The sequence below is a fragment of the Ptychodera flava genome, chromosome 6 (genome assembly GCF_041260155.1).
Source record: "Ptychodera flava strain L36383 chromosome 6, AS_Pfla_20210202, whole genome shotgun sequence".
NCBI classification, from domain to species: Eukaryota; Metazoa; Hemichordata; class Enteropneusta; family Ptychoderidae; genus Ptychodera; species Ptychodera flava.
In genome coordinates this window covers 12,839,015-12,856,708 of record NC_091933.1, presented here as the reverse complement: position 1 = coordinate 12,856,708, position 17,694 = coordinate 12,839,015, and the positions used below count along the sequence as shown (strand labels likewise).

General features: G+C 37.7%; 1 protein-coding gene across 6 annotated transcripts in view; it reads right to left on the bottom strand.

The window, feature by feature from the left end:
* Positions 1-12,375, bottom strand: part of LOC139134873 (inter-alpha-trypsin inhibitor heavy chain H3-like) — a 52,369-nt gene extending 39,994 nt beyond the window's left edge. For 4 of the 6 annotated variants that reach the window (XM_070701950.1, XM_070701951.1, XM_070701949.1 and 1 more), the window contains exons 1-2: positions 12,173-12,304; positions 1,419-1,460 (exon numbers count right to left, since the gene is read on the bottom strand). In XM_070701950.1, the coding sequence (XP_070558051.1) occupies positions 1,419-1,460; positions 12,173-12,268 (138 nt within the window). In that variant the 5' untranslated portion in view covers positions 12,269-12,304. Of the gene's footprint in view, positions 1-1,418; positions 1,461-12,172 lie in introns of all 6 variants that reach the window. The other 2 variants (XM_070701947.1, XM_070701948.1) reach the window with 2 other exon arrangements.
* Positions 12,376-17,694: the final 5,319 nt, after the last annotated feature.

Sequence of the window (17,694 nt, the reverse complement as noted above, 5' to 3'; positions counted from 1 at the left end):
TATAATTGATATATATGTACGTTTTGAGAATAGGATGTTTCAATATAAAGGAACAGATGGGAACGATAAATATGATATTGGAATTTCACCCAAGTGATTATTTGTAAAGGTTAATAAGTAATCTTTGAAAGTTCAAAGGTCAAGAGAGAAATTATTTGTCAATTGAGATATTATCGATACGGAATGTGACACGCAATACTACTTTTCGAGCATGAAAATCCGGGAGTGTCATTATTTTTTCGTCAAAAAACTTGAAGGGTCACTATTTTTCGCATCGCCCTTCTATAATTTCTGTCCATTCCCTTAGAAAGCTACATATATAATTTGGTGAACTATGAACATGCATCCAATGCTGAATTTGCTTCACATTTGCACTACATTCATCACCAAATTCTGGGAAGAGGCAATGCTTATCAACAAAGAAGTAGCGCAGCTGCAGACGGGACGACCCCTCCCTTTAAAGCCTTATGCCTTCATAGATAAAGCAAATAGGTAAGAGACCTCGTCGTCATATGTGTACGATTTCCAGTACACTGTACGAGGCCGCACATTAGAACTTGGATGGAGTCATAAATATAATTAGCGGGAATATATCGAATCTATCCGACGCCATGGCAAGCCCGTGTCATCAGAGGGATATCCTGCGTGACTACGGAGGGTGAAAGGTGTCAACGGAAGATATTTGACCTCTTCCTTTACAATGTGTAGTTTGTGCATGGATGTAACATCGCATCACCGTAGTCGGTTTGATGCTTTAAAGGACAATGCATGATCCTACTTTGATATCAAATGGTCGAGAGGAAACCTTACAGCGCATGACCGGTTGAGGGCACTCTGAAGGTAATAGGTTTGTAAGGCACATAAGAAATTTTAAGAGATTAGGCCAGGAAGAATTATTAAGATGTTCCTCGGAATCACCGCTTCAGCCTTAGCCAGTTTGTATTTTTGGAACTTGCGGCTGACTGCCAATACATGGGGTTCAAGTAAAATAAAGCTCTAATGTCAGACCCCAACTTGTGGATATTACTAAGACAATTATATTGCAATTATTTTCAATTACTTTAGGAAATTTTTGTGGTATATATTTTACAGGTATTTATTTTTCTTCTGGAAGCACTGTAAAAAATGTCAAGAATGTATTATGTTAACGATGTATTTGCAATGCTTTTAATATTGTGGACAGTTTGCACAGTCTAGACTCCGAGTCATCGGTAACAGTGTAACTATTGGGAGATTTGCAGGTTCGTAAAAACAAACAAACAAAAACAATTCGTTCGCTGCCTCTGTAGCTTTGCAAATAAATCGAGGGACACGTTTTTTCTTTAGGCTTATGTTAATTGAGATATAACTATTTCCGAGGCCACACATGCTTTGTAATTTCACGTAGTAGATCCAAGCAAATTGTTAGAGTTACTTACATCCGGGCCATTGTCCCTCGCTTGCCTACGATGACGAATTAACTGAAAATAGCAAGAAAGTTCAATTTTGGTAAGTTGTTAAAAAGTTTATTGGACACAACTTTAAACTCTAAGACTTGTCCGTTCAATGTTGGCAAAACAAGTGCGATCTTCGATTAACACTTCCGGACTTGCGAACAAGACCCAGGTTGTGTTAAGTTAGCTGTTTCTGCGTATTTCCTCTAAGTATTTCACAACTTAAATTTGATATGTTTCTTAATCTAGTTTTGCAAGGAAACAGTCACTCTGTTTGATAAAAATAACAGTAAAGATAAAATAAATTGTAAGATATCTGTGGCCGAAGTGAGAGAGTTTCGGCGATTATTTGCTACTTGACCGCGTTAAAACTACGTATTATCTGTGACTCAGATGTCATTCACTAGATTTGCAGTTTTAAAGAATAAGTACCACAGAAATCAATGATATATATATTGAATGAGAACATGTATGGAAGATGTATGTATGAACAATCCATATTTAACATAGTTTGTCGATTTCCTGTCGGTATGAATATAATGAAATCAACGCCAGCCAAGTATTTGTTGTTCTTTTCAAAATACTAGTCTTAAAGTTAGAACGAAGGGGTTCCGTTTCAGTAATCCAGGTATGAAAAAATTGAGAAGTGGCAAACGATTTGTTCAAATACAGTCATTTAAGCATTTTGCTGTCACTGAATATAGAGTTCACGAATGAGTGGTGAACTTAAGCTCCGCTAGTTCATGACGAATGAATAGACATGTCAAAAGCCTTTCTATGAGAATTGTAAGGGTCAAACATACTATGAATTTGGCAGCCGTGTCGAAATTGGGAACACAGTCTTGACATGGTTTTAAGACATTTTACATACGCCGACATTATAATGATGATAAAATTGGCTGAATATTGATCTTGCATAATTTTGTATGGTTTCTATGAAGGAGAGAAATTCTCTCCTTTCTTAATTCCTCTTTTTCCTTGCTGTTTAAAATACCCGAAGGAATCCTTACATTTGTAAGGGATGCACTGTATGAATAAATAGCATTCGATGGTCACAAAAATTCTTATACTTAGTATGTCACTTACAATATACAACAAGACGAATTGTCAATTGCTAAATGGACGATGTGTCATAATCCTATAATGAGCCTTCCAGGATAGAAAGTTGTCAAGATTCCGCCATTTTCTTTAAATGTATGAAGCCCTCTTCTAAAAAACTCTCAACAGTAGATATCCGCGCTGCACGCGAAAGATTCAATACATTCCCACGTACGCATCAAGAAGAACAATCATTCGAAATCGGGGCCAACATCTTATGTCAGGTTCATTGTTTTAATTTCAATGACTCGTGCGGGCTAGTGTTCTTTTCAGTCAGTATTCGATCACTTCGATTCTGTGTAAGTAGGAGAGAATGTCTCGATCGACTGCACAAACACCGGTTATCTTCGGGCCTCAAGCCTAAGCTCGAGTATGATGCTCTCGACTAGACAATCAAGTTCTGACACAAGTCGTAGTCCTGGTGCCGTTCTTCAAAAATCTCGATAGTTTAACGATAATCGAAGTAAATACAGCTGCAGCTAGAAGAACCATTCAGTATTTTCTCAAACTTTTCCTCAGTGAGAAACTTGACATGGTGGAAAGTCTGATTTTCGGGTGCTAAAACTGAGTTTTGGTCGTCAGTCATCTCTGGTCGCCCAGAGAGATGCTGTCTGACTAATTCCTGAAGAACGAAAGCTAGTAACAGGACAGTTACCCCCGGACATTTCGTCCCCGGACATTTGCCACCAACCATTTACCCCCCCCCCCCCACCCCCCCCCGGCTATTACCACCGGACACTTACCACTCGGACACTTACCACACAAGACATTTACCACCCGGACAATTACCCCTCTCTTAAAAATTAATTTTAAAGGACGTCTGATTCATTATCTTTATTTCCAAACAGTTTCAACTTTGTTTTGACATAGCATAGACACTGTCTATAATTCAAACAGCCTTATGGAGTGTATTTTATATGTTGGTGATGAAGGAATTAGTAAATGTTTTATGAAACATCTAACACACATTCTACCTGTAAAACATGAAACTGAAGATGTGTGTAACTTTCGATGCAACCCGGTTTTGACTAAAAAAGACAAAAATGTAAAAAGAGACAAATATTATTATTTGCCTAGTGTTAGGGTCAAGGTTAGGTTTAGGGTAAGGCTATAAAATGATTCGGATAGAGACATCATTTTAGTCCGTTAACACCATATAGTTGTTATTTTAATCACAGACAAATAGAAAGACAGACTAGCAACGCGGCATGCCTTTAGTTTCATGGTTGTCTCGGTAGACTATGGCCTTTTCAAATTACAATGAGCTTCACAGGTGTTACATTTTTTGAGACTTTGTTCGTGGTTTATAATTGCACGAGATTATGCGAAAAGTACAACAAGATGGCATCTTGCTGCCAGTCGCTTACTTTGTGAGCTCTCACGGCAGAAATACTGCTTCACGCCAATCAAAAACATGCTAGCAGTTTCATAAACACGTTCTTCCATGACGAACTTTTAAAAGACGATATAACTGAAAATAAACAATTGAGTAAAACCAGACAGTATCGATAAAATACTTTCAAATATGGTTCAAACACACTCATTATATATTCATAAAAATGTAAGAGGAATTTTTAAATGGTAAAAACTCACTTTCCCGAAACTCAAAACTTTCCTGTTTTCGCCAGCAGGGCAATTTCGCTCAGCGCCACACGACAACAACAACACGAACTTTACCGAACATACTTTTGCTTAAAAATTGGCGAAAATCCTGAAACTTCAGAAGGATGCATGGTCGGCACTCTTCGGAAAAGAGAGGCGAGAGCAACGTGAGGCGAGGCGAACATGGAGGGCTTACGTAAACGCTTCACACCTTGAACAATAACCGTTGCCAGTCTGTCTCTCTATTTGTCTGTGTTTTAACGTCATTCATAAGCGCGATGTAAAGACTCGCCTTTTTAAAGCACTATTACTAATGTATTGGAAGGCTCACCATTTTTCAGTAACCGATGATGCGTGATTTATTTTTAACGTTTACTGATGCTTACTCCGTACAATTTTAACCAGTTCTTTTACTTTCACTGTTTTTACTCTGCAGAAATTTTCGTAATTTGAACAATGTACATTTTAGCTCATTGATTGTTTTTATACGTTACGTTTCTTGTCTCGCTTTGCTTGTATTTTCATAGATTTAAATGTGTAAAGCGCACTGAGACGTAGTGTAGTGCGTTTTTATTGTACTTGGGCCTAAGCCCAAGTACATTTGTTTTCATTCCGTGGGAAAAAACTCTGTAAGGTATAACCATTTCTGGCTGAGACCAGGGAGGGCAAAATGTATTGGCTTCATCTTTCTTGGCATAATAAAAGGCGTAATGATGTTAACTGAATGGAAGTGCTGCTCTCAGCCAGTCTTGAATAAGTGAGATGTGAATATAAATGCTTCTCTATCTGAGTTTTTGCCACAAAATCTTCTGAATATAATCAAAATGTGCATCGAAATGCAACAATTAATGCACCCTCCGTTTCCTAGGCGATGGCACGACCCTTGCTACACCCACTGGACGAGCCAAAGTGGGAGGGGTAATTTCGGTTTGGTCGAACAGGAGGGCTCGAGACCAGAATTTAACATTTAAACTTGAAACATGTTTAATCACTGACAAGATGTGGATTAGTGTTAATCAAAGAGAAAGTTTGAAAAGGAAAGGTTTTATATCCCGGACACAATGAAAAACATTACGACTGGAAACTGTACCCCCGGTTGAGAATAGTAATGCCCACAGCGATGGAGAACACTTATCCTTGAGCTGAGAAAACCAGACCATCATTTTGAAATAGAGCTGCAGATTCGAGAAGCTCGTTAAAAATAGCTAGGTACACCCCATAGGGGTGATTTCGAGTCTTGAGGGCAAATTTCGCCTCCTTCATTTAGAAATCGTACGTTTGTTTTTCCAGGGGAACACATCATTTGACACAAAATTTGCATGAAAAGGGGTCGCCAGTAAGCACGTGGTCAATCTGGCATAAGAAACAATATGAAATGTTGGGTAAAGCCAGTCCAAAATAAACTGATTTGAACTTTTGTGTTTTGTAATTTATACCACTGCAGTAACATGACTTTTTTTGACAACATCACACAATGTAATACGTTTTGAAACTGAATACTCCGACGTATCTGTGTCCCCTTTGCTAAAAAATACGGTATGCCGATTTACCATGTAAGGAGATGATGACGTCAAGACAGATTTGTAGTGCGTTTGGTCTTGGATGGTGCACGAAGTTTTGTCGAGGTAGCTTGTGTACTTATTTCCTAAATGGGAGATATTAGGGTCGATCTAAAGAAGGCCGAAAAATGTTATGATACTCTAAGCGAGCTGAACTCCAATGCGAATGGTTGGATAATTTGGAGGATGTCTAGACTGATCTCGTCTCATTAAGATTATTTGGCGGTCAGTATTGAATTTCGACTGCGTCACAAGTTTGCGTCGAACGGTCAACGAACGATATTTTAGAAATCTGGAGAGATGGCACATCGCAGGTTTATTTAGTATTTTATATTTTACAAAAGATGTAAGAAGCAATGATTTTGTTGAAAATTCTGAAAAAAATAGGAAGATTTGATCGCGAACACATTTTCACTTGGGGGTCAACTAGCCCTGCGTACGATGCTGTGTGTTCCGCTACAGCTAACCGCCCCGCTCACCACAGCCCTGCAAAGACCCGTACGTTGGGTCGGTGACTTCAAATCCATTTTGGGACTTGACGTAAAAAGCCAAATTACTGCCGAAATTCAGCGTTCTTGGGCCCAAGTCGTATCCCAGCCTACCTCAGCTACTCGATCGCTTCCAAAAATGACAGTCTTTTATTCACTTTTCGTAAATAACCGTCGATGTCGGCAACTCTCTCGCTGGCCCTGCGTACGATGCTGTGTGTTAGCTGTAGCACATAGCATCGTACGCAGGGCTAAGCGTCAACATGGGGTCGCAGCCATGTTGCCTCAAAACTTATTTCTGTCTGCACTCAAAACTCAAAAATGTCGCATATGAACCTGAAAAATCGATGTAATTTTGTCAAACTTCGGCGAAATTTCAGCCTATAGAGAAAATTTCATCTAGGTAAGGTAAATTTATTGAAATTTGATCGACAAATATCCTGAGCTTGAACGTGACAGCTCGCCTTCTCCGGGAAGTCATGCATCCGGCCAGCTGCCAATATGGCCGGGTGCATGAGATTGTTTTCAAGCGACGGCGGCAGACGGTACGGGGCTTTGGATATGAACCTACCGCCGGTGTAGCTGTAATAACTGTTGCGTTGTTTTTAATCACCACGGACGAAGTCCGAGGGGACTTATAGGTTTGGTCATGTCCGTGCGTCCGTCCGTCCGTTCACGCCCAGTACCCAACCCCATACAGATGCACGTCGCTTTGTTTCACAATGCTATCAAATTTGGCCGTGTTAGAGGACTTTTAGTTTACACCTCCATAGACTCATATGTATAAGGCAGTTCTCCATAGACTCGCATGTATGATGCCAAGAAAAATAAAAATTTAGTTTCTCATTGTATTCATATTGCCTAAAGGATGCAGTGACACAGTTTTTTTGTCCCCACGGATAAAGTCCAGGGGGCTTATAGATTGGCTCATATCCGTCCGTGAGTCCATCAGTGAGTCCATCGGTTCACGCAGATATCTCAGACATTTTGACAAAATATCATGTGACCTTGGTGACCTTTGACCTGAAATATACATTATTGTCCATAACTCAGTAACCACAAGTGCTAAACCTTTCATATTTGGTATGATGGGACACCTTATGACGCCACATATTGTACCCCATTAATTATGTGCATATCTAATTATGAGCGAGCCAATAGAGCAAGAGGTCTGATTTCTGGTACTGATAGGGATAAGTTAACAATATAATTTGTTTGACAAAACTTCACGTGACCTCAATGACCTTTGACCTCAAATATACATATTTGTCCACAACTCTGTAACCACAAGTGCTACACCCTTCATATTTGGTATGAAAGGACACCTTATGACACCATATATTGTACCTCATTAATTATGTGCATATCTTATTTGAGCGAGCCAATAGAACTAGAGGTCTGATTTTTGGTATATAGGAATAATTAGCAATACAATTATTATGACAAAATGTGACGTGACCTCAATGACCTTTGACCTCAAATATATATATTTGTCCACAACTCAGTAACCACAAGTGCTACATCCTCATATTTGGTATGATAAGACACCTTATGACACCACATATTGTACCTCATTAATTATGCGCATATATAATTTTGAGCGCGCCAATAGAGCTGGAGGTCTGATTTTTGGTATATAGGAATAACTTAGCAATACAATTATTTTGACAAAATGTCACGTGACCTCATGACCTTTGACCTCAAATATATATATTTGTCCACAACTCAGTAACCACAAGTGCTACACCCTTCATAAATGGTATGATGGGACACCTTATGACACCACATATTGTACCTCATTAATTATGCGCATATCTAATTCTGAGCAAGCCAATAGAGCTGGATGTCCGATTTTTGGTATATATGATAACTATAGGGTAGAAATCAAAATATGCCCATCTAAATATTAGACATCTACCATCGAGAACAAAGAAATTTGCTGTAATTTGAATATTTAAGGAGTTTAAGCAATTCCCGCTATAAATAAAGAACCCCTGCCTCAAACTCCACAAAAGTTGCTAGACATATTTTGCCGTTGTCATGCCATTGCTTCGTTTAATAACCAGTTAATCAAATGCCTCATTGACAGGAGGAAATTCAAGACCATATTTGAATAGTAGTATATATTGTCCTCAAAATTACTCTATCACGGCCCAAGTACTCATTGCCTTCAGCAATACTGCCTTGTTATTATTATTATTATTATTATTATTATTATTATTATTATTATTATTACAAGTTTAGGGGCTATAAGTATTATATAGAAATCTAATAACAGTTCATTGAAGCTGTGGGAATTCTGAAAAAGAGGTGTTGTTTATTTTAATTTTGTCAATAGGGGTGACTTCTAATTGTCGTACGTATATTCTCTCCGCCCAGCTAGTTGTTCCTTTTGACATCACTACCCTTATGAATATTCATATACTTGCAAAACCTGACAGTCGCTGTGTCTGGCAGCGCCTGCTCACAGCTGCTGAGCTGCACAGCGTAGGCTTCGAATGCAGGCCCATCGTGGCAGTCGTGGGCATGTAGAAAACAAGGCACAGCGACTGTAGAGAGTCTATGCCAGTGTAATTGGCCTTGTAAACGTACCTTCAGCGTGGCATTTGTAGTTGTGGCGAAAACCATAAACCCTCTCCCTATGCTGACGTTGTTGGTTTTATTTTGTTCATGTGCATTAACTGTAAGCAATCAAGGAAGTTTTGGGATCGAGCAAAGGCATGAGCTTCCATGAGATCTGTGCTACAAATATAACTTTACGCATGCGCACTCTTTTGCCAGTGTAATCTGCCAATATGAGCGTGCGCAGTTGAGTGAACGTGCTCGTGAATGTGTAGTCTGCACACTATGTCTCGTGTCATTCAGCTTTGCATGTTGACAGAAACTGGAATTACTGCAGAGAATACGTTTCAGGACATCACATGTGAGTATCTAAGGTAACAAGTAGGACGTTTAGGAAATCTTTTCAGAAAGTTCACGCCGCCTGTGGCCATTTTGTGGAGTATAAGCTTATAGTTATACATACCTGGAGCGTATACAGAATTTCTACTGTACAGTGTACATTATACATATTGCCGGATAATATGCGATGGAATTTTGCGTTTCACATCGTTCAATCATTCAGATGGAAATGCTGCCCTTCTCCAACTTTAAAAAAAAACAGGGTGACAGATTTCGAATGCTAACAATTGTATATCAAGAATGACGTAATTTAATGAGAAGACATTTGTATTTGAGCACGGTTACAGTTTTTGATTCGAGAACTCTCATCATGATGGACCGTGGTTGAATGTATTCAACAATCGAGAGGGCAAGGGTGAGTCGAACTTTTTCCTATGTCCATGTAGCACTTGTGCAAAAATAAGCGAATCCACAGGCCTTTGGCGAATCAATAAATGCGTTTTTCACCAAGCTGAAAGGTTGAAAGATCCGTCCGTCACTTTGGGACGAGCTAGATAAATGCAGTCAAACCCAGCTGGGCAAATAACGTGACTTTGTTCTGGAAATTACGAAGACGACGTGCGGTGGAACTTTGCAACAAAGTTTCAATATCTGTACTGACGTACTTGAATGACTGGCACAGGAAACAATGGCCAATAAAAACGCATTCTCGTTGCATTTTGATAATATATCAATCACAATGACACAGAAATTATGCCTCCTCCCGGCAGAAGGGCCATGGCCAATTTTTAGCCCTGCTACAGTATGTCCAATGGTATGTCTCAGTGCTGAAAAGGCCATGTTGTTGTCAGGTTGTCAAGGCGACTTTTAAAATTTACATACAACTCTGAGAGTGAAACGGGTTATAGGTCACAGAACTTTTGAGTCCCACTGTCGTCCATTATACCTGTTTCCTTGGGTATCAAAGGTGTGCAAGTATACATATCAAAAGACTAGAAAACTCACTTCATGGGCAGAATCTCGTAAAGTAGCCTTTTCTTGTCTGGCTAACGAAAAAAGATACCCCTGATCTAAAATATGCATGGTTTTAAATAAAAAGCTGTGGTTACTGAAATGGTTACTATGGTAACATTAAACAAAAATGAACATGGAGTTCATACTGTTATAAATACACTTAGGAGAGCATTTGCATAGTAACTGGGATTACTTTGGACTTTGGACAAAAATTGAAATTTTAAAACGCAAATAGGGTACCATGGAAAACAGGGCAGTAAAAATGGATATCATATTTTGTCTTTCTAACCCGAAACAACCCTTTGGTATAATATTTCTGTTGATTACTGGATTTTTACACTGGATATTTGGTCTTTCTAACCCAAAATATCCCTTTGATATAACACATTCTGTTGATTCCTGGATTTTAGGTGGAATCTTTGAAAAACTGGTAATTTTAACTCCTGAATGGTTGCCATGGAAACATCTCACATTAAAATGAGTGTAATTCTTTTGGTGTTCTAACCAGAAAAATCCCTATTATCAATTTTTACATCAATCAATACTTCTTTAATAGGAATTAGGGAAAAAGTAACGTTTTCAATCCAATAATAGTTACCATGGCAACTCAAACATTAAAATAAGTCTGGTTTTTGTGTTCTCTGACCCCAACCCCCCCCCCCCGCTAGATAATTTATTATCAATCAAAGTAACTTTTCATTGGAAATTAGAAAAACTGAAAATTTAACCCCTAAAATGGTTACCATGGAAACATGGGGCAGTGAAATCGATATCATATTTGGCCTTTTCGACCCAAAATACCCTTATGGTGAAATTTTCACGGAAATTGAACCTATTATTATTCGCGTTATTATTTCTATATAATACTTATATTAATTATTATTACAAGTTTAGGGGCTATAAGTATTATATAGAAATCTAATAACAGTTCATTGAAGTGACTTCCAATTGTTGTACGTGCAGCGCAGAATTATGCATCATACTGTACGGAGAGAGGGGATATCATTAACCAAAGAGGTAATGCTTGTCGGAAAAGTGACACTAAGCAGTTTAAGCGATACCAGCAGGCCTAGACGTTTAACTTTTGTGCGAACTTTATGGATACACGTTCAATCGGTTCAATTTAATTTTGTTTTTAGTTTTCTTCCATCAAAAGTCACGGGTTCGCTTCCCTGATAGACATAGGGTAATTTAGCAAGGGTAAAAATTAGAACGAATGGTAAACTTGCCAGGCAAAACAAAAGGTAGATCATGTGGCACCCAGCAGGAGACAGTACTAGAAAAGATGCAAACACAGTCTTCGGGAACCTTCTTTTTTCATCATTTCCCATTTGATACCATTTTCAACAAAGCAATATTGTCGCTATAAATAGTGTAAGGGGTAAATATCCGGGTGGTAAATGTCTTTGGGGAAATGTCTCGGTGGTAAATGGTTGGTGTTAATTAGCCGGGGGTAAATGTCTGCTGGTGATTGTCCAGAGGGTATTTGTCTGGGTGGTAACTGTCCTAGAACCCGAAAGCTACCGTTGCCAAACCAACCAAAATAACAAGATTCACATTGAGCAATACCCCGATAATTATTGTAAGAAAAATTTTCACAACCGCTGAAGAGAATTACAGAAAGGAAATCAATCATCCAATGCCGATTATACACACGACTAATACACCCAACTGTAAAGAACTTTCACAGGCCCCAGAAAAAGAAGCTAAACCTAAGTTAACTCATAAAGTAAAATGTTACCTGTCAGACAAAAACACAAAATTTTGTCGATGCTACGAGCAATTAACCATGAGAAGAAAGTAACTGACTCAATAAAAAGGAAGAACTATACAATAAAACATTTATCCTTTGTAATAAATGTATAGCTTGTCTAAAGTGTTTGCATCAGTTGTTCAGTAACACATATTTTTGTACCCCTCATTTTAGGATCATGACACAGAGTTCGGTCAAAGCTCGCTAGAAGGGTCTGCTCAGAACTTTCCCGCTTTTTATGTGACAGACGATAATGAAATTTCGTCTTTCATGAATTTATGATATACCGAAGGGATGCAATGAAGACAAAAGGTGATACTTTACCTTGCCAAAGCTTGTTTCGCCGATTTGCCCACCAACTGAAGCCGATGCGATAGGAAACTGAAGGAGCACTATCACGAGCACGCAGTTAACGTTCATGCTTGTTGCTCAGCAAGCTGAAATGTACAACGGATCACAGGCTAGCAAGGGATTATATCCACAAAAATAGTAATCCTGTACGTAATGTCCTACCGTGGCCGAAAAACGCCACTATCCCCTGCCCTCTTAAGAAGGTAATTTTCTTCTACTGTTTTGACCTACACTCTTCAAGTTGAAAATTCCTTCTTCAGATTTAATCCGTGACGTTATTTGGCCCATCATTTTTTCACGCTATAATCAGACAATGGCTGTCAAAATACAGACAAATTTCATTATTTCGTCGGTTCACATGGTTATTAACATTAAAATTTGACCAAATTTCGATCTTGAACGGACTGTATTTTTTAGATCAAGAATTACGCATTCAGCGCAATCCAGTCCGTCACATTATTCGGCAAACATTTTTCACTCTGAAATAAAACAATGACCGTCGAAATGTGGGCAAATTTCATATTCCATTGGTTCGCATGACTATTTACATCAAAATTGGAAACCCTCCCATCGATCTTTGTTGTGCTTTATTTGCGCTGTATTTCGAAAGTACGAATAACACTGTCTGCCCAGTATCTTTATCGGCCAATCTTATTTCTAATCGATTATTAATAAAAATACGATTACGATTTTGGTAAAATGCCACATACAAGAAGGGTGTTTTTATTCCCGGATACGATAAACAACGTCAATGACGTCACGTCAACTCTTATAATGAATGTTAACACCAATTTGAAATTAGATATTAGAAATGCCACGTGTCTTATTTCTCACTTTCAATTTGCAGTTAATTTAGTGCGACTAGAAATGATTTATCGTCATGAAAGTCCTAGATGTGGTATTTTATCCAATTGTAATTCATACTTTTATTTATCGGTTAAAAATAAGATTGTCTAACAAAGATACTGTGCTGAACGTGTTCTTATTATTTCTGAAAAACAGTGTTAAGAAAAATACATTGAAGATCAAAATTTGGTACAAATTTGATGTAAATGCCCATTCGCTATCTGAACCGAAGAAATACTGAAAAGTTCCGATATTTTGAACGGCTATTCTTTTATTTGAGGGTTTAAATGGTTAGCCAAATAATGCCACGGATTAAATCTGAAAAAGGAAATTACAGTCTGAAGAACGAGGGTCAAACGTGAAGAAGGACATTTTTCTGAAGAAGGATAGTGTCGCTTTCGGCCACGGTACACGTCCTGTCATTTCCTGTAACTGTAAACCTCAACACCGTACTTAGTATCAGAATTCAAAGTTTACTCGTCCTTACCAATGAAGAGCATATTTACATTAATCAATACAACTTTGTTGTTTTAAAGATACTGCGATATTTCTAATGTCCGAGACAGGGCTTGACTTCAGTTCAACTTCCTTTAAAAGCCGGCTTACCCCTTCTATGGTGCTAGAACTGTTCAAACAATCACCTTAAGTACATGTGCAATTGGAACAAAAATTTTAGAAATACTAAGTAGGAATAACCCCTTTTGATGCGGCTATACACTCACTGAAAGTTTTGGTACAATTCGGCAATGTGAGCCTAAAGGGTAGAAAATACGGTTCTTCATTCTGGGTTCGAACCCACAGCATACAGCATCCAGTCATGGGGCGGGTTCATTACTCAAACATCGCCTCCCTGATATGATGAGGTTATGCTAATATTTAAGCGTTCGTCTCGTTATCAAACATCTACTAAGGGAGCCTTCAGTAATTACAGTGGGTGGGCCGGGAGAATTTCGTGCACATCTGTACTGTAAAATGTGACCCTCGCCCTATCCTTGTGTCTCAAATGTGACCCTCCCGCTGTTCGATATTGTAAAACTTGACCTTCCCAACAACCATTGCAGTATTCTCTCCAGGAATAACCGAAGCAGTATAAGCTAATTTACATAACAGATCGTTTAATTTTTAGGGACAAATTACAGGCAGAGGGCTGGAATTTTGGGAAAGAGGGTCGCAGTTTCTCATGCAAGCATATTTGAAGGGACATGATATTTCATACATTTGCGGGAGGGTTACCATATACTACACAAGTATAATAAGGTAAGATGTGGCTGATATAATGCTTCACCCAAGAATATCAAATCATAATACATGAGAGTCTATCAGGCAAACAAGAAATTGGATTTTTTGGATTTCATCAAAAATATTCACATGATAGTCTCTGAGAAAACTATGAACAATTTTTTTCTGATATAAAAATAGCAATATCTGTGCATTTTTGAACTTTTGACTATTGATATTTATGTATTTACATATATGTGGTTACAAGTGCATGTGTGTGCAAGAAATTAAATTTTGGAATTTCACCGAAATGTTGATTTACTATATATTGTAGTCTACGGGTAAAACTATGACTCATTTGTTCAAATGCAAAACTAGCAATATCTGCGCATTTATGAAAGTAAGATAATTGATATTAATGTACTTTATTAGTGTACTTGATTAGATTAGAAAAGTGCATGCGTGTGCAAGATATTTGATTTTGCAATTTCATCGAAATGTTGATTCACTAAACATGTGGTCTATGAGAGAATGCGAATATTTGTTTCCAATATAAATTAACAATATCTGTGCATGTACGTTTCCTAATGCAGTAAAACCCCATGTCCCTTCACAGGTTAGAATTCAGAGAAAACCAGGAGAGAATAGGAAGGTAAGCTAGACGGGCTTTAATTGCCCACCTCGTAAAATTAGCACACATTTAAAGGATATAAGAAGATGAGAACTGAACAGAACAGTGGCTGCAAATGTGCTAGTTTGCAAAACGCCTTTTCGTGAGTACAAATTTGTTCACCATGTACATATATATATATATATATATATATATATATATATATATATATATATATATATATATATATATATATATATATATATATATATATATATATATGCACGCACTGGCGGGTGTTATGAAAACACAACAATGAAGGGTTACTGTGGTATAATTTGTTTACAGTGATGAATGCCTCGCCGAAAATAACTCGTAAAGACCGCGACGTGAGAGGGGCATTGCGGCAATGCTGCTCTGCTATTCGACTTCACCACAATGATACATGTACAAGCGTTGTTTGTGTAGGATACTGAATACAAATATGTGGGATAGAGAGACTGGGTGAGACGGAGAGAGAGAGAGAAACAGAGACAGAGAGGAGAGGGAGACCCAGGGAGCAGACAAAGACAGACAGGCAGAGACACTTTGAATATATACAGTGCGAGACAGGAAGCATGACAGCTAGACGGTGAGACGGCTGAAATAGACGTGCAGATTTTTGATAAACCCATTTGGCTATTCCAAACCGTTTATATTATGATAGTCTAATTTATTGTTTAAAGGTAGGTAAACACTGTTACTTTACAACTGGTAGACGTTTCACAAAAAGCGACTGAAACAGGACTTTGTTTCACTATAGACAGGAATTCATTTTTGCTTAATTTCATTTCAAGGCATTATCTGCTTAATACGTACAACAACAACCATTGTTGTTTAACAGCGGTTGACGGCATTCGTATTGATTGAGAATTTCCTACAAGTTTATTTTATTCAATTGTGAGCTTTACTTGTACAGATTAAGTGCTGACACGAAACTTTTTTTTTCATTTTGCTTATGATGTAATTAGAGATGAAAAGTGTCATTCATTAGATAACACCTAACAGTCCGTTTTTAAAATCGACCATGTAAATTTAATTGAACAATTTTGATTAAAAAGTATTTGATGTTAACAAAGAAAACAATTACTGTTAGAGCAGTGTCATGAATTATGGAATGGATAATGACGGCGGATGTGATATTGATATCACATCGTCGTTTTGTTTAACACTCTTGACAATCATACAATTCGAAGGAAAAGCTTACTTTTATCGGATTGCATATTGAATTTATCTGTTTCTGTCAGAGCACGCTGAGAATTTCCTGCAGGCGGATACAAAGCTATTTCTGTTGTAGAGAAACTAAAGAGCCCGTTTCTGGGAGACTAATATGTAAGCAAAACATAATATGCAGCCTCAGGCAGAATCTTTTACTAACGTTTTAGTTTGGTTTGCATTGTTTGATAATTGTTCATTCGATGGGGAAAGTTTTCCCTGAAAGTATCAGTAAGCCATTACTAGGAACACAGTTTTTATGAATATCTGCTCGAGTGGGGTCATTGAAGAAAAGACTGAAGTTATGCACCCGTTCGTTGTCATGTTCCTTTACGTATTCGTTGACATTGTCGTACAATTGGAGTCACTGATAAAAAGTGTTACGCAGAACTCCGGTTTCCGTATTAAAATTTACACACGTGACAGTCATAGTTATTATAACAGATCGAATTCAAACATAAACAGAAGCAATGACTTTTAGAGGAATTTATCTTGTTTTCGTGTTGTGATCGAAAAATGAATGTCCGTGTTAGTTTCACCTTCGTTATTCCAGGTTCCTTTCCACAAAGTTCATTTCGTGGGTTTTTCGCATGTGCAGGTAGGGTGGCAGTTAAGAACGATTTCACTCTTCCCTCCACATAAGGTCATGAGTATCTTAAATTAGTATATAAGCTTAAGGGTATACAGTCACCTGTAATATAAACATGCCTATGTATGGTCGAAGGGGCGTTCCTTGTATTCAAAATGCCCATGTGAGGGCGCTGTTTTTAAAAAGCGGCCACCCGCTTAAATCTGTGATTGGTTAGATTTTCTCTTGCCATGGTAACTGTGGCAAATTGGAACAGGTGACAGTAAACCTTTAAGGAACATGTCTTTTGATGATTTTGTAAAATGATTACTGAATTTACAGGTTGGGTGCACCTGTCAAGTGTAATTTAGTTACTGAACATGAAAGATATACTTGTACGTAACGTGGGAACGTCTTATGGGCTTGTCCATTTTATACGGTTTTGGGGGTTATTGACCACAAAGCAACTATCCAAACGACAGTACCTTTATGATGTGTTTTGTTTACGTTTGTAAAGATCTGCATTAAGCATTATGAGTGTGTGCCCGCGTGACAGTGTGAAGTGTGTGATATATTTGATACGTGTGTTATTAATGTATGTGGTGTGTGTGTGTGTGTTTTATTATTCATTATTCGTTAAATATTTAATGACATTGATCATAACATAATGTCATTGCTTTCAAATTACTGAGAAAGACACAAGTAGTAGGCTAGGAGTTAATATATATATATATATATATATATATATATATATATATATATATATATATATATATATATATATATATATATATATATATATATATATATATATATATATGGTGTTGTCATTGACTCATCTACTGCAAATTCTGAAATGCTTTTATTCAATGTTTCCTTCTTTTCTTAATTTGGCAGTTACACCGTCTCCCTCCGGGGCTCAAGATCGACTAACCTTTAAAAGAACATCACCAATTTTTCAGTGCACCATTATTCTGGTACACTCACATGATATGAAGC